This window comes from Euleptes europaea, chromosome 1, assembly GCF_029931775.1.
Source record: "Euleptes europaea isolate rEulEur1 chromosome 1, rEulEur1.hap1, whole genome shotgun sequence".
Classification (NCBI taxonomy): domain Eukaryota; kingdom Metazoa; phylum Chordata; class Lepidosauria; order Squamata; family Sphaerodactylidae; genus Euleptes; species Euleptes europaea.
In genome coordinates, this window is record NC_079312.1 from 1,156,977 (window position 1) to 1,178,683 (window position 21,707).

Sequence of the window (21,707 nt, forward strand, 5' to 3'; positions counted from 1 at the left end):
CGTCTCCTTATATTATCTTCAAACAGCTATTTCATGTAGTCTTTTAGTTGGTCCATTTGCTGGTCTTACTCTACCTCTGCCTTAGTAACTGACTTCAGGGGGAAGAGCTAGAAATGACACATGACATTCCAAGGTAGTGGCCCATTAACTGGAAATAGTCTCCCATTGTTTTGATGAAATTCTCTTGAAGAAGAGATATGATTGCTCAAAGGTGATGGAGCCGGGGGGTTATACTGACATCCTGGCTCTGTGATGGAAATGTGCTATGCACGTGGCAGGCAGATGCACTCTCTCAAACCTATTTTAAAGATCCGTACATTTACCCTAGGTGATCCAGGGGGCGCCTTTCAAGAAAACTGAGAGAAGATGGCGGCTCAAATTGGGGTGTCTCAGCTGAGGAGGGAACAGGGGACTTACACTGAGCATTCAAAAAGGATTTTCCTCTGTGTGTGTTCTTTGATGCTGTTCAAGATTGCCTCTCCAACTGAATCTCTTTCCACACTCTGAGCATTCAAAAGGTTTCTCCCCTGTGTGGGTTCTTTGATGCTGTTGAAGACTGCCACTGTGCCTGAATCTCTTTCCACACTCTGAGCATTCAAAAGGTTTCTCCCCTGTATGGGTTCTTTTATGCTCTTGAAGATTGCCACTGTGACTGAATCTCTTTCCACACTCTGAGCATTCAAAAGGTTTCTCCCCTGTATGGGTTCTTTTATGCAGCTGAAGACTGCCATTGCAACTGAATCTCTTTCCACACTCCGAGCATTCACAAGGTTTCTCCCCTGTATGGGTTCTTTGATGCTGTTGAAGAGTGCTACTGTGACTGAATGTCTTTCCACACTCTGAGCATTCAAAAGGTTTCTCCCCTGTGTGGGTTCTTTGATGCGCTTGAAGATTACCACTTTGACTGAATGTCTTTCCACACTCTGAGCATTCAAAAGGTTTCTCCCCTGTGTGGGTTCTTTGATGCGCTTGAAGATTACCACTTTGACTGAATGTCTTTCCACACTCTGAGCATTCAAAAGGTTTCTCCCCTGTGTGGGTTCTTTGATGCGCTTGAAGATTACCACTCTGACTGAATGTCTTTCCACACTCTGAGCATTCAAAAGGTTTCTCCCCTGTGTGGGTTCTTTTATGCTCTTGAAAATTGCCACTGTGACTGAATCTCTTACTACACTCTGAGCATTCACAAGGTTTCTCCCCTGTGTGGGTTCTTTGATGCTGTTGAAGAGTGCTACTGTGACTAAATGTCTTTCCACACTCTGAGCATTCAAAAGGTTTCTCCCCTGTGTGGGTTCTTTGATGCGTTTGAAGATTACCACTCTGACTGAATGTCTTTCCACACTCTGAGCATTCAAAAGGTTTCTCCCCTGTGTGGGTTCTTTTATGCTCTTGAAAATTGCCACTTTGACTGAATGTCTTTCCACACTCTGAGCATTCAAAAGGTTTCTCCCCTGTGTGGGTTCTTTGATGCTGTTGAAGACTGCCACTGTGCCTGAATCTCTTTCCACACTCTGAGCATTCAAAAGGTTTCTCCCCTGTATGGGTTCTTTTATGCTCTTGAAGATTGCCACTGTGACTGAATCTCTTTCCACACTCTGAGCATTCAAAAGGTTTCTCCCCTGTATGGGTTCTTTTATGCAGCTGAAGACTGCCATTGCAACTGAATCTCTTTCCACACTCCGAGCATTCACAAGGTTTCTCCCCTGTATGGGTTCTTTGATGCTGTTGAAGAGTGCTACTGTGACTGAATGTCTTTCCACACTCTGAGCATTCAAAAGGTTTCTCCCCTGTGTGGGTTCTTTGATGCGCTTGAAGATTACCACTTTGACTGAATGTCTTTCCACACTCTGAGCATTCAAAAGGTTTCTCCCCTGTGTGGGTTCTTTGATGCGCTTGAAGATTACCACTCTGACTGAATGTCTTTCCACACTCTGAGCATTCAAAAGGTTTCTCCCCTGTGTGGGTTCTTTTATGCTCTTGAAAATTGCCACTGTGACTGAATCTCTTACTACACTCTGAGCATTCAAAAGGTTTCTCCCCTGTGTGGGTTCTTTTATGCAGTTGAAGAGTGCTACTCCGACTGAAGGTCTTGCCACAATCTGAGCAGCTATGCAGTTTCTCTCGTTTATGTGTTCTTTGATGTCTAAGTAGCTCTGCTCTGCAAAGAAAGCTCCTCCCAGGCTTCAAGCATTTATGGGTCTTCTTTCCATTGTGCATTTGCAAATGGATATCATATTGGCCTTGGTCTGAGTTCATTCCACACTCCAAACACTTATATGCTTCCTCCACCATGTGGATTAGTTCATGGAAATCCCGTCCTTGGCCAGGAATGTGTTGGTCCCTCTTCTTGGCCATGTGATTTCCTTTCCGCCTCTTAGCTCTGCCTTGATTCCTGAAGTTTCCTTTCAAATCTTTATTCTTCACTTTATCTGGCAATAGCTGATGTACTTCCTTATAACCCTCATCCCATTGATAATCCCCTGCTGGAATGAAGAGAGATCCTGTTAGCACCCACACAATAAGGTCTGATCATCCACACACAAAACATTTCAGTGGCTTTTCCCTGCTCTACATTGACAGGTACAATAACATGCACTTTAAATGGACATGAAAGTCTTGGTTTGCAGTCTAATGATTTAGTCAGCTTCTCACCTGAGAGAATTATTTGATGTGAAGAAAGGGCTGATTTCCAACGGAAGGTCTCTCCACATTCCTCACAATCGTATGGTTTCTCTCCTAAGGGAATTTTCCTCTTGGAAATAACACTCATGTTCTTACTGAAGGTCTTTCCACCGGCCAAACTTTCATTTTCATTTTCCCTGGAGCGGATTCTCTGATTAGCACGGAGGCCTTTGTTCTTTCTTGCTTTGGTTGACCTTCCTTCTTGGATTGGGATTTCATGGAAGTTTCCTTTTTGGGATGGAATGGGCTTATCCCTCCTCTTTGCGTGGCTTCCCTCCTGCCTCTGTGGTCCATCTCCATCCTCGAAGTTTCCTTTGGCACCTTGATTCTTGTTTTTTTCCAAAGAGAACCCCTGGTATCCCTCAAGCAGCTCATCTACATTTGCAGTTGGAATAAAGAAAGAGGTCAAGCCAGTACCTACACAAGAAGGCAAGCCACCCATCAGGCACTGCTTACTAATGGGTATGCATTTCCTTTATCAGACCTTCATCCCCCCGCCCCCGTGCCAATCATCACCTTCTTTCTCCCCCACCAGAACTGTTGGTCAAACCTTATTTCCAGCCAGACCTTCCAGGTCAGGAGTTTTTATATTCTGCCTCCCCTCCCCTCTCCCTACTCCTCATATGTCCTTTTCCCCTTAAAGTGGCCAAGAATTGTTCCCCCACTGTTCACATCTGACTTTTGATTCTCTGCTATTTATGATTAAATAGAAGACAAGGAGAAAAGGTTTTCATATCCTAATTTTCTCCACCTAACGAGTCTCAAGTTGGATTACAATAACTTTCCCTATCCCCCCACCACCACAACAGACACCTTGCGGGGTAGGTGGGGCTTAGAGAGTCCTGTGGGAATAGCGACTGTCCCAAAGTCTCCCACCTGGCTTCATGTGGAGGAGTGGGAAATCAAACCTCTCTCCAGACTAGAGTCCGCCACCCTTAACCACTATAACCCGCTGGCTCTCCACAAGAAGTTAGACAGAGAGACAGAGAGGGAGAGAAAGTTATCGCTCTTATACGGGGAAGGAAAAGAAATCCAAGGAAGAGGAAACTTCTTTTCTGAAAGAATGGAAACCTGTCCACAATCCCAACCAGTGTAAGGGGGACGAATCAATTCTAGATCAGAGTCAGAGGGGATGACGGTAATCCCATCTGGGGGACAAGGGTGTTGTAATGCTTGGCAACTGAGTAATTAGGATGGAGCTTCATGAGGGCCTCTCAGTCCTGCATTGATCTCAGGCCAGGACACCCTCACTGGCTTGAGCAATGGCCACAACACTGGCCTCTGTTGCCCCTGTTGCTACTCGGGTCACGCTACCCGGTCATGGCGAATATCGCTTTCGTTGCCACCCCACCACCTCGAGGCTCCCAAAGGGAATCAAGTAACAGGGCAGGTCTCAAAACACTGTTTTGCTGTTCAAGATGTTGATTCACATATCAGGCCAATGGTAAAATCCCAATGCCAGCAATTTGCACCTTTGGCACTTACCCAGAAAGGCCACGCTCCCGTAGTTCTCCAGCATGACTTCCTTGTAGAGATCTCTTTGGTCTGGATCCAGCAGTGCCCACTCTGCCTCACTGAAATGCATGGACACCTCCTCAAAGGAAACCGGAAACTGAAAGAAAAAGGAGATTCCTTCATCAGAGATCATGCCAGGCAGAGGTGACACTCTGGAAGGGGGCATTGTGGGAAGGCGTGTGTAAAAGGAGTGGCATTCAGAGCCTCTTGCCTGGGCCCCTTAACCAGAACTGCAGGAGGAAAGCCCCCCGAGAACAGATTTGAGACCAAGGCTCATCTCCCCTACCTGGACTGGAGGTACAGCAGCAGTTTCCACACCTCTGCAAAGAGAATGGTTGAACACTGTCTCTTCACTACCTGCGAGGGAGAGAAAAGCGGAAGAAAGGGTATTAGCCTTGACATCTTGTTTTATTTTGTTTAGCGTGCTTTATGCCTCCCCATTCCCAGGGTGTGAAACCTTGCCATATGTACACTAAAAAAATGGTTACACTTTGTAGTAAGTTGTGGGAGAGGCGGAAGAGAAGCACAAGGTACCCGTGAGCCTCAGGGGGGCTTTAAATGCTGGTGACCCATTTCAGACTTCTGTGATCCTTGAATCTTGTCCCATGAACTTTGGAGCTCAGAAACGTGGCAGCATCTCTGCTGGATCAGACCAGAGGCCCAGGCAGGCTATTCTCCCACCGGCTGGGCCCTCGCACAAGCCCTTGAGTCCAGGCTGGTGGGAGAAAGAAAGGGAGGTGAAAAAGAGGGTGATGGGAGAAAAAGAGGGAGGCACCTCGCCTGCACGTCTGGTCAAAAAACCCAGATGTGAATTTAACATCTCTGGAAACCCAGGGTAATATCAGTGAGAGTCCGGAGCGCCTACTGATCCATTAATGTCACATCCGGGTTTTCAGCCAGATCTATACTGCCCAGACAGTGCAGGATCCATTTATTTGCAAGATTGAAGAGCTCAGCCGAGATTCATATGCCTTTTCTTCTGAGCCATGTTGAGTCCCTCTAATGGGGAAATGGTGGAATATGAATATTGTAATCAATATCAGGAATTGCCCCCATGAATTTGTCTAATCCCCTTTTAGAGGCGTGACAATTAGCGAACACTGAGGGCCACAAGTTGGGTGAAGAAGCATTTGGGTTTTTCCCCTGACTAGAACTTTCTACCCATCAAATTAACTGGGTGCCCCAATCCCATCCAGGCACAAGGAGTCCTTACCGCAAGAGAGGGCACCTTGGGCGCGCTCTTGGGCTCGGGCCGGCTGCCCTTCCTCCAAGGGAGCTCTTTCCATCGCACAGAGCTCAGCTTCCATCTTCACGGATGGACCCCAACTCTGAAACAGCAGCGAGGGAGACAGGTAAGAGATGGAATGGAAGACACCAAGGAACCCACTCCCTTACTCTGCACCTAGGGTTTTCTTCCGACCCTGGGGAATTATCTGGAGGGACAAGAAATTCCCTAGAAGAAGTGGCTGCTGAAGTAGGTTGTTCAACCTCCCATTTGGATGATTAACCCTTGGGCAAACATCAGGCATGGATAACGCCATATATTGTGGATTGAATTTAAATACCTGGACAGAAAAGCCCTCACCTGTTCTGCCAGCTTGGTCAGGATGGGGGTCTTTCCTTGCTCTCTTGGCAGGTCCAGGTCCTCCTGGGTCCTGCGCCTCCATTTCTCCTCTGCCTGACTCAGAAGGAAGCCTTCGGCCAGGGCCACCGCTTGGGAACTGGTCTCTGGGCCACAGCCTGTGATCCAGCGCTGCATTTCGTGGGGCAGGATGGTCAGGAACTGCTCCAGGATCACCAGGTCCAGGATCTGCTTCTTGGTGTGTGTCTCTGGCTTCAGCCAGTGGTTGCAAAGACCATGGAGCTGGCTGCAAACCTCCCGGGGCCCATCGGCCTCACAGTAGCGGAACTGCCAGAAGCGTCGGCAATGTACTTCTGAGTTCAGGGGCTCCTGATCCCAGATCTCTGGCACAGCTCTTTCCCAGAAGTCAATGCCACTCCCAGCTTGGTCAGGATGGGGGCCTTTCCTTGCTCTCTTGCCAGGTCCAGGTCCTCCTGGGTCCTGCTCCTCCATCTCTTTCCCCTTCTATTGGGGCGCCTCCGACTGTGAACCGATCCCTTTAGTCACTTGGCTGTGAAGAGAGGATTCTCCGTGCTGAGCGGGCGGGGGGGGGGAGGGAAAGGGGGACAGATAGCAACTGTGCCAGAAGGAAAACAAAAGGGAATGGAGATACACTGGGTCACCCCAAACTTGCTATCGAATCATATATTAAGTCCATACCCCCAGAGTAAAAAAAGAACCATGGATGCACTGCTTTGTGGCGCCACAACCATGCAAAAACACAGAGTTCTAAATCACGGATCCTCAGGGGCATTCATTATTGAATCACTCCAGGTTGACAATCAAATTACGTATCACGTCCATAACCACCAGTTAGGAGCTAAAGCTAAGTGCTCTGGCTCAAGGGGTCAGATGGGAGACGCCAACCCCGCACACAGAAAGCTAGAACGGCAAGGAGAAAGTTTGTGCCCACGGCTTCTGCGAATCAGGTCAAGGGAGTGACGGGGGGCCGTGTCTTATCTTCTTCCCTCCGGCACTGCTGACCCTGAAGAGAGCCTGCAATTCCGGTCCATCATCTCAGGGAGCTTTCTGTAGGGAGGGAGCAGGAAACAGGCTACCCCCCCCCCGCTCATGTGCCAGGGAGGGGGTGGGTGAACTGGGGGTGGGAGGGAGCTCTTTTCCCAATTCATTACTCCCCCGTCCTCTGTCTACACTTTGGGTCTTGCACAGCAGACCCTGGCCCTACATTTCTCCCCCTCCCAAGAGACCTTTCAGCTCACCAGACGCCACCCAGCTGTTCCTGCAGCAGCCTGGAAACCCCAAACCTTCCTTCTGTAGGGCGGGAGGAGGAAACGCACAAACCCCCCCCCAGTTGTGCCCCCCTCTCTCTTAAAGCATTCCAGGGTATTCTGCCCTCCCCATCAGAGCCGGAAAATAAACTGGGTTTAATTCTAATGCGGTCCCAGATTGAGACATTCTGCCCGTCTCCCGTGTAGGGAGGGATGTGGGGTCCCCCTCCCCCACACCCCCTCCCTCGGGCATCGGGGGGGGGGTCACGGAGAACGGTTGACTAATGGTTTGAACTGTACGCGAGTTGCGCGTCCTGCAGTTTCAGTTCCTGTATCTTATTCTGCAGTTGTATCTTATTCTGCAGTCTTGAACACCCAAAAATGAGTACAGCAAAAAAAGCTCTGTTATTGTGTTTTTCTTTTAAGGCAAAAGATGTGAATGTATGAATTTTTTCTAAACTAAAACCTCCGTATTCAGGTTAAATGGCCGTGCTGGCACTTTGCAATAAATAAGTGGGTTTTGGGTTGCAGTTTGGGCACTCGGTCTCTAAAAGGTTCGCCATCACTGCTCTAGAGGATGATGTTCAGAAAGGGTGGACTTGAGGAGGAAGATTTAGCAACACTGGAGAAAGATATTGTACCCCGCTGAGGTCCCACCCCCTCCCCAAACCACATACACACACCATGGTCCACCCCCAAATCTCCAGGAATTTCCCCCACCCGGAGCTGGCAGCCCTAAGGGGCGACTGATCTCTCTAGTTGTGAGATCTGTTGTGATGCCAGGAGATCTGCAGGCCCCACCTGGAGACTGGCAACCCCAGAAGGCCAGAAGGAAGCTGGAAAAGGGGAGAGGCTATGGGGGCTTTCAAGAAAGAGGAAATACTGGGGGAGGGGGGAGCAATGAGAGGCCTCCCACCATTCCCTGCGGGTTCCCATTTGGAAATCAATATTTTTTGCCCTAGAACAAAAGCAAAGCGAGGCAGAGACATTTCAGAGTTTGCGGCTGGTTTGAGCAACCCAAGGATGACTTTGGTTCTTGTAGGTTATCCGGGCTGTGTGACCGTGGATAACCTACAAGAACCAATGAACTCTGACCGTGAAAGCCTTCGACAATATTTTACCAAGGATGACTTTTGAGATCTTGGTGGCTCACCGAGAAGGGGGGCTGGACCTTCCCCAGGTGTCCCTGCAAACCCCCCCAAGGGGAGAGGCAGGTTTCCAGCAAGGCAGAGATCTGGCGCTGGCAAAAAGGCCACCCAAAGGGTGCCAAGGTGCAGAAGTGGGGAATGATGAGCCGGCTGGGGAGGGCGGGCAATAAATGAATGGACGAACCCTCCCAAAAACCCAAGTTTGTTCTACTGGAACAGCAAGAGGGAAACCCTGCAGGCCTTCTGGGACCCCCGCCCGCCCCACAACGAAGCCAGGCTGATGGGAAGGGTCGCCACCAGATGCCAAAAACAGAGGGGCGACTTTGCCGGAGTTTTTGCAGAAGCAAGAAGAGCCGCCGCCGCCCGTGCAGAGAAGCCGGACTGCAGAGGGAAGGAGAAGAGGCTCCGCTCGGCCCCCGGGGAAGAAGAGGAGATCCCAGGAGAGCAACCTGGGGAAAGGGGGCTTTGCGAAACGGCGCCCGCAGGTGCATGCGTGTTAAGGGGGGGGATATTCTTGCTGCACTTTGGGGTCTCCTGGGGGGGAGGAGAACCCTGCAGGGCTTTTATTTTTGCAAGACCCCCCAATGCAGCTCTTCCTCCGGGCTGTCTCATGCTCGCAACCAGGGAGGCGTTTTGCAAAAGGAAATCTCAATGCGCATCTTACCTCTTGCTCCAAAACTTCTGCCGCCGCCGGGTCTCCTCTTTAGAGATGGGGGGGGGGGAGCACTAGCGATTCACGTGGCCTTCTCGGTGGATGCCTCTCTAGGAATGGACATTTCTTCCCTTTAACCCTTAGGCTCACTCTCTGCACGGGGCAAAAAAAGGGACCCCCTCCCCGCTGCTTGCTTCGCCCCGCCAGAGGCTGCCTCGGTTTCCCCAGCGAGCCTCGCTCCGGGTTAATTGCAAAGGGGAACACCGGATTCGACCCCCCCCCTCCTCTTTCCATCCCAGCTGACGATGCTCATTCTGGTCCCCCCCCCCACGAGTCTGAGGAGGGGTCCTGAGGTTCAGGAGGGGAGGGAGTTGGGATGGAGCCACTGGATGCAAAGGAGTCCCAGCTGCACGTGGGTCGGGGAAATGATGCCCTCTTCTGCTGCTCCCTGGGAATCGCGTGGAGGATGCGGAGCAGCTTCTGGCCGGGCTCACTGGCATCAGCCTGAAATGAGAGCTGCCCCCTCCATCCCTGACCTGGGGGCTTGGCTGGATGACCTCCGAGGTTCCTCCCAAATGTTTCCTACCCTGTCCTTGACTGAAGAATCCCCTGCTGAGGAGCTTGGTCAGTGACACGTGAAGTGGGATCACAGATCCAGGTCTGCTGCAAAGCGAGTCAAGCCCTTGGTGTGGGAGTGGAAGAGGGGGGATGTTTGTAAGGGGACCTCCTGCACGGCTAAGTCAGACCACAGTCCGGTGGCTGCAATACCTGCTTCTTCGGCCTCTCCCTAATTGTCAGCCTTTAGCACTGGATTTTGGGTTCATTTTGTAAAGGGCAGACTAACAGGACCATCCCTTTGCAGTCATCATCGGTCTGCCGGGTGCAAAGAGGGAGCCGGTTGTCCATCCCTCATTTCACTGCCTGGGGACCGGTAGAGCCTCTTTGCCAGTTTCCTTTTCAAGTAGGGGACACAGCGACTGGCACCGCTTCACACATTCACAGGGAGCCAGATGGCAGCCCCCTCATCCCCCTTCTACAGACCTGGGTCATGGCTGGGGTCGCCAACCTGCAGGTGGTGGCTGGAGATCTTCCACTATTACAACTGATCTCCAGGGGACAGAGATCACCTGAATAAAATGGTCACTTTGGAAGGCGGACTCTATGGCATCACACCAAAATGAGGGTCCATCCCCTTCCCCAAATCCCTCCCACCTCAGGCTACACCCCCAAATTATCCCGGGTATTTCTCAACCCATAGGTGCCAACCCTAGTCATGGCTCAGTTGCAGAGCATGATTGGCACATAATCTGGTGAACCACGTTCGATTCCTCATTCCTCCACATGAAGCCGCCTGGGTGACCCTGGGCTAGTCACAGTTCTCTCCAAACTCAGCCCCACCCACCTCACAACGTGCCTGTTGTGGGAAGATTGTAAACCAGTTTGAGACTTCTTAAAAGGGAGAGAAAAGCGGGGTATACAAACCTCCTCCTGCTTCTTCGAACCCATCTAGGGGTGTGCGCACACACACGCACAAATTTTCAACTTGGGCCCCAAACTATGTAACCTCTTCCTCTAGGTTGAGCCCTTCCAATCACAGAGCTAGCTTTGCACACACAAGAATGAGAGGGAAGGCATCTTGGCCATCTTCTGGGTATGTAGTAGGGGTCACAGGGGGTTTGGTGGGGGGAGGTAGTTGTGAATTTCCTGCATTGTGCAGGGGGTTGGACTAGATGACCCTGGTGGTCCCTTCCAACTCATGATTCTTTGATTCAAATTGGGAGGGCAGTTTTTGTTTGGTTTCCTCTTCTTACAATCCATACAGATAAAGTAGGTCCTGAATGACAACAGGGAGACAAACAAAAGCTGAGAGATTACAGGTCAGCAGCCATTGCTAACCTCAGATCTTTGCTTTCTAGAAATTTGCCTCTCCTCTTGCAATCCGGGAAGCTTGGGAGAATCCGATCCTTCTTAAAAAGTCGTCAAGCTCTCCGAAATTACGTTGGACTTTGGATTCTCAAATCAAACTCTGAAAGAGTTCTGCCTGGTTTACTTTCTTGTATGACAAAAAAAATTGATTTATTTAAAGGATGTTTATGCTGCCTCTACAGAGAACTTGCCTGAGGAAACTTAAAAAGCAAAATGTAATAAAAAACATACAAGATTGTTATTAAGAGTGTTATTAACTCCTAAATTAAAAGGTAACCTTCAAAAACCTCATTTTTACTTGGCATGCAATCCTGTTCAATCTGATTAGCTAATTCAGAGTTCTTGTCTGCACAGTAAGTGAAAATCCAGGGTTTGGGGCCCTGCTGGTGGAAATTCCCCTCAGGTCACATCTGATTTATTGTGATCCCATAGGGTTTTCAAGGCAAGAGATGTTTGGAAGTGGTTTGCCATGGCCTGCCTGCACACGGGTTGAGAGATCTGAGAGAACAGTGACTGGCTCAAGGTCTCCCAGGTGGCTTCATGTGGAGGAGCGGGGAATCGAACCCAGCTCTCCAGATTAGAGTCTGCCACTCTCATCCACTAGAAGAAGAGTTGGTTTTTATATGCCGACTTTCTCTATCACTTAAGGGAGACTCAAACCGGCTTACAATCACCTTCTCTTCCCCACAACACACACCCTGTGAGGTAGGTGGGGCTGAGAGTGTGACTAGCCCATGGACACCCAGCTGGCTTCGTGTGTAGGAGTGGGGAAACAAATCCAGTTCACCAGATTAGCCTCTGCCATTCATGTGGAGAAGTGGGGAGTCAAACCCAGTTCTCCAGATCAGACTCCCCTGCTCCAAACCACCGCTCTTAACCACTACACCATGCTGGCTCACACAAAGCACACACAGAACATGAGAAACAAATGCCCTGTTTTCTGTCTCAGAGAGAGCCTTGCAGCGGTGAACGCAGCAGAGGCTTCCAAGGAAGCCTTTTTGGGAGCTGTCAGGGGGTGCCAACAGGAGGACAGCAATTAAACAATAATTAGGTTAGAAGATACAGATGCCCCTTCCTGCATTGTCTTTTACATGATGGGCCATCACTGGCCATTTACCACAATTTGAACGCTGAGTGCCCTCCTGTGACAGTCTGGAACCTCCGATCCAAATTTTCCCATTGTCCCAAAGCTCCTGCCACATATATGACTCAGCTTCACGTCTTGGGTTCGTAATCCTGAATTATAATTCACCCAGAAACACCCCTTCCTGTTGCACTTCCCCACTTTCTCAGAGCTGTTTAGTCAGTTCTACAATTTTCTCCTGATTAGTTGCCCAACTCCCAAGTATTCCCTTTTTTCCTCTGTCGTCATCTTTTGTTTCCTGCAAAGAATCCATTTTACGCTATGGGCCAAAAAGGGTTCAACCAGCCTGGCTTTTGAGCCTGGAAGGAGTCCGATCCTGGATACCAACTGAACTGCGACAAAAGGCTCCCAACACATACCGGATCCCTCCTCCTTCCATCTAATTTCTTTGCAGAATATGGCAGGTAATCTTTGCTCTCCCTCTTGATCTATCCTCACCCCCATTTTCTGAAATACTCTTCCCCATTTTCCACACACGTACAGCTTTAGCTCAAAGATTAACTCCTGCTCCAAAGTGAAGTAGCTGTGCTGAACGTTTGGTTGTTGTTGCAATATTAGTTGGGATAATTGCTGCTCACATCCACCTCTTTAGGTAAAAGACCCCGGTTTTCTGTGCCCAGCACAAACACGCAAGCTAATAACCCATGTTAATCTGAATGTATGTTCATGTTTTTGTGTGTGTGGGTGTGTGCTCTCTCAGTCACTTTGCCCAGAAAGGGCAGATTAGAGACAGGGCGATAATTGGCTACAACATTTTTCTTCAGGGATTTTTTATAGTAGCAGACGGATAGTAGCCTCTCTTTTTTTTAACCATTTTAAAAATATTTTCTAACCATTAAAATACAGGCAAATATACACAACATCATAACAGAACAAAAACACAACACAGTACAAACATCAAACACTATACCAATACATGCTTAAGCAGGTTGACAATATAACATTTTGTTTACATACCACCTATTCCGTTAAAGTATACTGTTCTAATTTTAAAATATTACACAAGCTACCTTCTACATAATCTTTTACCTTATATCTAACATTTTTCATTTCTATTTGCACTTTACATTGTGGTGCAGTCATCAGAAGGTCTGACTTCGCACTAAGAAATCCAGGGTTGAATCCCACCTCTACCAATGAAATTTCCTCTCCGAACTCTGGGCCAGCCACTCATTCCCAGCCTAACCTCCCTCTCAGTAGAGTTGTTGTTAGGATAAAAAGGAGAGGAAAATAGCATGAGCCGCTTTTGATCCCCACTGGGGGGGGGGGGGAAGCGGGATATAAAGTTAGTTATAAATAGAATTTTGGGTAAAGTTTGGCAAAAAGGATGATTTATCTGGCTATTAGTTTATTCAGGATAGCTACTGCTCTTCCTGCAGGAGGCTGAACCTCTGATTCAGTAATCAAACTATCATTAAATAAGCCACAGGGAGCAAGAGGGGCAGAGAACCTACGCCTGAAGAAGATAATGTATCAGTCCTCAGTGTCTGTGACACATGGATATGTTGATGGTAAGTAAGGTGTGAACTCTGAGCAAAGCTCTTTCCACACTCCAAGCATTTATACGGTTTCTCCACTGTGTGGACACGTTGATGTTTAGTAAGCTGTGCACTCCACGCAAAGCTTTTTCCACACTCCAAGCATTTATATGGTTTCTCCCCAGTGTGGACACGTTGATGTTTAGCAAGCCGTGAATTCCAAGCAAAGCTCTTTCCGCACTCCAAGCATTTATATGGTTTCTCCTCAGTGTGGTTACGTTGATGGGCCCTAAGATACGTCTTCCGAGCAAAGCTTTTTTCACAATGCAAGCATTTATATGATTTCTCCCTGCTGTGAATCTGTTCATGTTCAATAAGCTTTGTAGAAAAAGCAAAGCTCTTTCCACACTGCAGACATTTATATGGTTTCTCCCCAGTGTGGATACACTGATGTGTAGCATGCTGCCTACTTGAAGCAAAGATCTTTCCACACTGCAAGCATTTATATGGTTTCTCCCCAGTGTGCATTCGTTGATGGACAGTAAGGTGTGAACTTGAAGCAAAGCTCTTTCCACACTCGAAGCATTGATGTGGTTTCTCCCCAGTGTGGAAACGTCGATGTTTAGTAAGGTGTGAACTTGAAGCAAAGCTCTTTCCACAATCCAAGCATTTATATGGTTTCTCCCCAGTGTGGATACGCTGATGAATATTAAGCTGAGAACTTGAAGCTAAGCGCTTTCCACACTGCAAGCATTGATATGGTTTCTCCCCAGTGTGGATATGTTGATGTTTAGTAAGGTGTGAACTTGAAGCAAAGCTCTTTCCACAATCCAAGCATTTATATGGTTTCTCCCCAGTGTGGATACGTTGATGGATAATAAGCTGTGAATTCCAAAGAAAGCTCTTTCCACACTGCAAGCATTTATATAGTTTTTCCCCAGTGTGGATACGTTGATGTTTCATGAGCTGTGAACTTGAAGCAAAGCTCTTTCCACAATCCAAGCATTTATATGGTTTCTCCCCTGTGTGGATGTGTTGATGTTCAATAAGCTGTGAAGACCAAGCAAAGTTCTTTCCACACACTAAGCATTTATAGGGTTTCTCCCCAGTGTGAATACGTTGATGTGCAGTAAGCTGCCTACTTGAAGCAAAGCTTTTTGCACACTGCAAGCATTTATATGGTTTCTCCCCAGTGTGGATACGTTGATGTTTAGTAAGCTGTGAACTCGAAGCTAAGCTCTTTCCACAATCCAAGCATTTATATGGTTTCTCCCCAGTGTGGATATGTTGATGTTCAATAAGCTTTGTAGACCAAGCAAAGCTCTTTTCACACTGCAGACATTTATACGGTTTCTCCCCAGTGTGGATACGTTGATGTTTAGTATGCTGCGAACTTGAAGCAAAGCTTTTTCCACACTGCAAGCATTTATATGGCTTCTCTCCGGTGTGCACTCGTTGATGGACAGTAAGATGTGAACGCCAAGGAAAGCTCTTTTCACAATCCAGGCATTTATATGGTTCCTCCCCTCGGTGGATTCGTCGATGTGCAGCGAGGAGGAAATTCTTAGCAAACGTCTTTCCACAGTCCAGGCATTTATGTGTCTCCCCACCATGGAGTCGTTGATGGCCAGGATGGTCTCTCTTCCAACCCAAGCTCCTTCTACTCTCCGAGCATTTATCAGGTTTCACCTGGGATTCAGCACCCTCAGAGGCAGAGTATTCGTTCTCCCTCTTCCAGTTTGTTCCATTGTTGCGTTTCTGCTCCTTTGTGTCCAGGAGGAGGTGTTCTGGTTCTCCCTCGGACTTCGTCTGCGGACAATCAGCCTCTGGAATAAAGAGAAGACTGGTAAGGCCTTCAAGCAAAAACAGAACCAAGAACAGAAGGCTGTCAACTGCTCTTGATAATAACACAACAGAAATCACTTGAAGGCAAGACAAACCCAGCCTGTGTTAATCTGCTGTTGATTCTTCTTTTGGAGGGTACTTCCATGAGACAAGGTGGCTCAGTGGAACTTCCATGTTTAGAGGCAGTCTCTCTCTCTAAAAAGGATGTTTTGGTTGTACTCTTTTTGAGAACCTTCCAGCCCCTCTTCTTGACCACAGAGTGAAATGGGAGGCTGGACTACAGCGCTCTCTGGCCCATCTTTTCCTGGATTCAAACACAGAACGTACGGCATTCACTGGAGAGTGCGTTTGCAGCAGAATAATATTCCTGAGCTACGGTGACCCAGGCCATTACAGCACCAACTTTTAAAAATGTTTAATGAAACGTTTTATTGTTTCGCATTTACACTTTTTTCTTCCTGTTTGGTGTGGGAGCCATTTTCCAATCGTGTAATGTTTATCTTATCAACAAATGCCTTTATGATGAAGTATTTTATTCTGCCTTTGTAAACATGGTTCTGCCTGCAGTGCAGACAAGTTGGAGATGCTACTTTCATTGGTATTCATTTCTCCATCTCTTCGCTGTTTACACCCAGTTTGTTGCCCCACCCCTCCATTCTCCCTCCTCCCACAAACCATTTCTTTGCTTTTTATTGTTTTTTATCTGCTTATTTGAAGTAGTGCAGGAACATTGGGATGCTTGGATGTTTGCACGTTGGAGCGTTGTACTATACCTCCCTAGTTCATTGGTTCTTGTAGGTTATCCGGGCTGTGTAACCGTGGTCTTGGTATTTTCTTTCCTGACGTTTCGCCAGCAGCTGTGGCAGGCATCTTCAGAGAAGTAACACTGAAGGACAGTGTCTCTCCTCAGTGTTACTCCTCTGAAGATGCCTGCCACAGCTGCTGGCGAAACGTCAGGAAAGAAAATACCAAGACCACGGTTACACAGCCCGGATAACCTACAAGAACCAATGAACTCTGACCGTGAAAGCCTTCGACAATATTTTATCCCTCCCTAGTTTACAGAACAGCCGCAGATCTTTGCAGTCCAATTTCTGGCTCTGCAGAACCTGCCCCTCCCCCACAAAAAAGGCTGGAAGCTCCCCAGACACTGAGCTCGGTTCCCACTCCAGAAAAGAAGCTCTCTGCCTGTGGTCCTGCTTTCAGCTCGACCCCTTTCTGAGACAGCAGCCAAAGTGTTTCCTCTGGCGATGAAGGGACTTGGCTGCACTCGCGGGGGGGGGGGGGGTTTCTCTCACTAACTCTGGTCAATTGTCCTCAGTCAAATCTCCGCTGCTTGGCTTGAAAAAGTTACCCGACACCAGGGAGGGGAAGGAGAGACAAAAACCGATGGGGCAGAGAAGAGAAATAGCTGGCTCTCCCCCCAACCCCCGCTCCAGCAGCTGCCGACCTCTGGCTCGCTTGGCTCTCTGGGCAGCCAGCAGCAACTAGGGTGGGGACATTTCCGATGGCCAGCGCCCAACTGATGGAGAGATCCCAGGCAGTTGGCTGGAGCCAGGCAGCTCAAAAGAGGCAAAGTTATCCCCCCTCCCCGGGTGATTTAGAAGAAGGGGAGACTGTTGAGCCAGAGAGTATGGTTTGCTTCCCATGGAAGATCAGGACTCGACATTTTGGAGGGAGAGGAGTGGAGATGGTGGTGCTCAAGGCGATCTCCCAGCCTAGCTTCACCAGGCATGACGCGAGATCTCCTAACTCATCCTGGGAGTTTGCTCTCCTTTACTTCTGGGCAATGAGAGCAGGCAGGGACGCTGCGGAGAACTCCAGTGCAGGGAAGGGAGGAAGAGTGGGAGGCAGCCAGCAAACCCCCACATGCTTTCTTTCGGGGGAAGGTAGGGCAAGGAGGAAAACAACTGCATTGTGGTTCAAGTTGTGGCATCCGTTTTCAAGAGAGGTACACGATAGGACAGCGACCAATGAAAGAACATCAACGTAGAGGGAAAGAGCATACAGCAAGACATCACAAATGACACTATCCAGGAAAAACAAATCACATTGCTCCTTCGCACCAATGCTAGTGAACATGCGTAAAAACAAAACAAAAAAGGAGAAGGCAGGGAGCTTTTGCGATGTATATCTGATGCGGCGCTCCCCCATGCTCCCCCCAGACCATGTCACTCTAACTTTGGAAGTGTGAACTGAAAATAAAACATCTTGAATGAATGAATACGTATCTATACACCGGCAAAATAAGCACGGTGCAATTAGGAATTGTGAATATGCATCCAAAACTAACAGACCAAACACAATGATAAGCTGCTGTAAATTGTTGGTGCAATAAGGGCCCCAATCTGAGCTTCAAACTTATAAGTTCACCGTACTCTCGACCCCCAGGTATATTTGGCCTCCCAAGCCATGTGTTCTGGGGCCCTGCCTGCAGAGGGGTGGCAGGAGATTCCTAGAGACTGGGCTTTTTCACTGGTGGCCCCTTGTCTGCAGAATGACCCTCCCTTTGAAGCTCAACTGGACCTTACCCTTCCTATCTTTTCAGAGCAAGGACAAAGCATGTCTTTCCAAACATGCTTTAACTTTGGGGGTTATCAATTTAGCTCCTTCATGGTCTTCTTCTGACCTGAGGATTGTGTTTGTTTGTTTTTTGAGGCAGATGAGTGGCTATTTGGATGATCTTATTGTGCCTCTGCCTCTCATAAATTGATCATTTAGGCAGAATTTAGGATTTTGATTTTTGAGCCAACTTGAGAAGGTCTCTGGAGAGGCAGCATATAAATAAATCATGTATTAAAGCCAAGCACTCTATAAACATTTCTCGCCAAGAGAAGGTAGAAACAAGCCAGCATTTTGTTCCCCATTTTAACTTCTCCTTCACCCTTGAGTAAGCTTTCCTGGCCATTCTTGGGCTTCTTCTTCTTGAGAAATCCCTCTGTTCTCCATTGGGTGAACTTTAGCCCAAGAAGAGTCCTAACCGCTTCCACCACACAAGTATTCAACTACCTGCTCAGCCAGCAAACCCCCACATGCTCTTTCCTTTGTAGGAAGGTGGGGCACGGAGAAAAAAACTGCACTGCGGTTCGGGTTGAGCCTTCCATTTTCAAGAGAGGAACACGATGGGACAGCGACCAATGAAAGCACACCAACGGAGAGGGGAAGAGCTTAAGCAAGACGTCACAAATGAAACAAGCCTAAGAGGAGTCCTACCCACTTCCATCCCACATGTAAGCAGATACCTGCTGATCTCTCTCTTTCTTCTGCATCTTGGAAAAATGGATCCCCTGTTTCTTCCACTGAGGATATGCATTCTGGTTTGCAATCCAGAAGTCCTTCTTTGGGGGAAAGAAACAGACCAGTCACTTCCAGACATTCCAACTCCAAGAAATATTCAGATTTATAAACCAAGCTTGAGCCCAGACAGAGCCACCAGGATACGGTTTCTGACATTCCAGTCCACTGCGGCTGTGATGAAGGGTCACTGTCTAAGGGCTCCTCTCCCTTTGAAGAGACCCCACAGTCTCTCCAGGATGGGAATAGGTGGTGATGGATCCCGAAACTCCTATTTACATTTTTTAGGACATAAATCTGTCTTCTGTACTGGGGATATTTTTTATACCAATCAACCTGAAAAGTGCTCAGAACTGCATACATTTTCTTTCTTTTCTCTCCAGCCCAGAACAAGGAAACAGCACCTGCCCAACTGATTTCAAAAGAAGCCTGCCAGGCAGGAATTCAGGAAGTCACGCTCATCATGGCATAAGATCCCGTTTTTATTGGTGTGTTCTTCAGGGATCTACAGCTTCATTTACTGAATCTGTGAGCCATGCCTAAGCCTACAGTGGCATAACTAGAATGTACAAAAAGGACCACTATTCATCCCCTCTGCCCCTTCCACCCCACGCTTATCCTCCCTCAATTCCTACGTGACATTTTAATGTCCTCAGGGCAAGCTAATCCCTTTTTAAACTTTGGAAAATATATACTGAGGGCCCCCTATACCAATAAAATAAACCAGCTACGTGGGCTGAGAGAGCCCGAGGTCACCCAGCAGGCTTCATGTGGAGGAGTGGGAAATCGAGCCCAGCTGCTCTTAACCACGACACCACACTGGCTCTACCAGGGTCCTTCTTAGTTTTGGTGAAAAGTTCTGTCAAGTCGCAGCTGATTAATGGCAACCCTGTAGAGTTGCCATTGCCTGCTTTGGTGTCAGGCCTTCACTGGTTCAGGCCTTTGCTCCTGTCTCGACTAGGCCTGATGGCCTTGGTTCCCATGCTTCGTGTCAGTCGGTCTTGGCTCTCATGCTGGTATATCTGTGTAGTTTTCCGTCCTGTTTTCTGCAGCTGTGGGGATAACTGGTCTACGCTGCCTGGGAACTCTTATCTCGGGTTTACCTCACCTCGTTTTGGTTTCACTAGCTAGAGGGTTCTTAAGCTTGTACTTCTTTCTGTATCGTTATTAACAGCCTTCTCCTGTTTGAAGACAGTCAGTCCTTTTATTTACCTTTTTGCTCCTAATGAAGTATTATTGCTTCAGGACCACTAGCCTGGATGAATTTGCTTTTAAGCGACGCTAGGGGTAAACGCCTGAACCTGTCACTCTGTGTAGCGACCCTGGACTTCCCTGGTGGTCTCCTATCAAAATACTAAACAGGACAGACCCTGCTTAGCTTCTGAGATCAGGCTAGCCTGGGCCATCCAGGTCAGAGCCGGGGTCCTTCTTCAAAGGAAAGACTTCTGCCTTCAGCATCTGTGAATCAAGGGAAAGGAGAGCCTTACCCAGAGAGGCCACATTCTGAAAATTGTCCTCCATGACTTCCTTGTGAAGCCTTCTTTGGTCCGGATCCAGCAGAGCCCACTCCTCCTCAGTGAAATGAACGGACACCTCCTCAAAGGTCACCAGACCCTGAATAGACAGAGAGAGAGAAACCCCTCTATCTTCAATGATAATGTAATTCCCCTTCAAAACTCAAACCGTCAAATGTTTCTCTCCATTTTCTATCTAGTGAGCATGGCAGATAGCAGCATTTTAGTACCAGTAGGGGAAATAAGGTTCTCCCTGGCTCATGGGAAAAACTATCTTTGCCTGCTTGGAGGGCTTTAAGAGGGGAGTGGACATATTCATGGAGGACAGGGGTATTCATGGCTGTTAGAATGGATATTAGTCATGCTGCATGACTATTCTCTCTAGTATCAGAGGAGCATGCCTATTATTTTGGGTGCGGTGGAACACAGGCAGGATGGTGCTGCTGCATTCGTCTTGTTTGTGGCTTCCTGGAGGCACCTGGTTGGCCACTATGTGAACAGACTGCTGGACTTGATGGGCCTTGGTCTGATCCAGCAGGGCCTTTCTTATGTTCTTATTCTGGATAATTTTTTGCTGCCACAAATCTAGTCTTAATACAATTATCATTCACAAAACTGTGGTCTGTCCAGAATTCACAAGGAAGAACTAACAGGCCCTTCGAAATCCACTGGCAGAACCACAGGTACTAAATCTCACTGGTGGAGTACCAAAGACTTCCCCTCTTGACATCCCAGCTGGGTGACACAGTGAGAGGGGGCCACTAACACATCCTCTTAATTATAATTGATTGCCGTCGTCTAGATTTCCTCCTGGTTTACAATCCTAGCCCAAATACATTTTTGTGTCTTACTGAGAATCTTTGTTAAATCCAAATATCTCACCATCTAATCTGCTGATTGCCCGACATTATATTATCTAATCTGTTTACTGAATAATATTCAGTATATTGTCGAAGGCTTTCACGGTCAGAGTTCATTGGTTCTTGTAGGTTATCCGGGCTGTGTAACCGTGGTCTTGGAATTTTCTTGCTGGCGAAACGTCAGGAAAGAAAATTCCAAGACCACGGTTACACAGCCCGGATAACCTACAAGAACCAATATTCAGTATAATATAATTGTCATCATTCGTATATTCTGCTTCAAGTCCCAGTTAGGAAGGAGGAGTATAAAGGAACCTATTATACATATTATGAATGATAAATATGTTTTATTGATAAGGATCACAAAATAGAAAATGACAAGGCCATTGATGCCATACTGCCAAACATGGGTGAGACCACCTTTGGACAAGACTCCCCTCCCCCCCAATATGCATCACTTTACACTTGCCTTTTTAATGACCATTCCTGCAGTTTGGAGAGATCCTTTTGGATCATTTGCCTTTTTAATGACCATTCCTCCAGTTTGGAGAGATCCTTTTGGAGCTCTTCACATACCTTACAGGGTTGTTGTGAGGAAAACCCGGCCAGCTACTTTGGGGCCCCACCGGGGAGGTCAGTGGGGGTATAAATGGTATTATGGTCCTGTGGCTTGGGCAGGCAGCTCTGGGGTGGGGGCGCGAGCTCCCACCTCTTGACAGCTGTGCAACTAACATCTGTGCCTTCCGTCAAGAGTCTGGGTGTCCCTGACCCCCAAGAGGAGGGGCAGATTTCCAGCAAG

General features: G+C 48.0%; 2 protein-coding genes across 2 annotated transcripts; both read right to left on the minus strand.

Annotated features, from left to right (window-relative positions):
• Positions 1 to 450: 450 nt before the first annotated feature.
• On the minus strand, positions 451 to 4,201 carry LOC130493266 (zinc finger protein 135-like; the record flags this gene model as incomplete). Its single annotated transcript, XM_056866966.1, has 3 exons — positions 4,168 to 4,201; positions 1,170 to 1,976; positions 451 to 923 (listed from the first exon to the last, which is right to left on the minus strand). Coding segments are annotated over exons 1-3 (1,314 nt in total), but the record flags the coding sequence as incomplete, so codon positions are not given.
• A 278-nt stretch (positions 4,202 to 4,479) lies between these two features.
• Positions 4,480 to 15,631, minus strand: LOC130493267 (zinc finger protein 345-like). The gene is made up of 7 exons (XM_056866967.1): positions 15,568 to 15,631; positions 13,799 to 15,248; positions 13,372 to 13,714; positions 5,783 to 5,875; positions 5,411 to 5,525; positions 4,851 to 4,912; positions 4,480 to 4,554 (listed from the first exon to the last, which is right to left on the minus strand). Exons 1-7 carry the CDS (start codon positions 15,629 to 15,631, stop codon positions 4,480 to 4,482), a joined length of 2,202 nt encoding a protein of 733 aa, XP_056722945.1.
• Between the last annotated feature and the right edge of the window lie 6,076 nt (positions 15,632 to 21,707).

Bases quoted from the DNA above. Each gene is read 5' to 3' on its own strand.
- LOC130493267 (XM_056866967.1), bottom strand. From the start codon at position 15,631: ATGGCCTGGGTCACCGTAGCTCAGGAATATTATTCTGCTGCAAACGCA. The intron at 13,715-13,798 runs AAAGAGCTTTGC...CTTGCATTGTGA, and splicing joins TATAAATGTCTGCAGTGTGG to AAAAAGCTTTGCTCGGAAGA. The intron at 5,526-5,782 runs GTGAGGGCTTTT...CTGCTGTTTCAG, and splicing joins TGACCAAGCTGGCAGAACAG to AGTTGGGGTCCATCCGTGAA.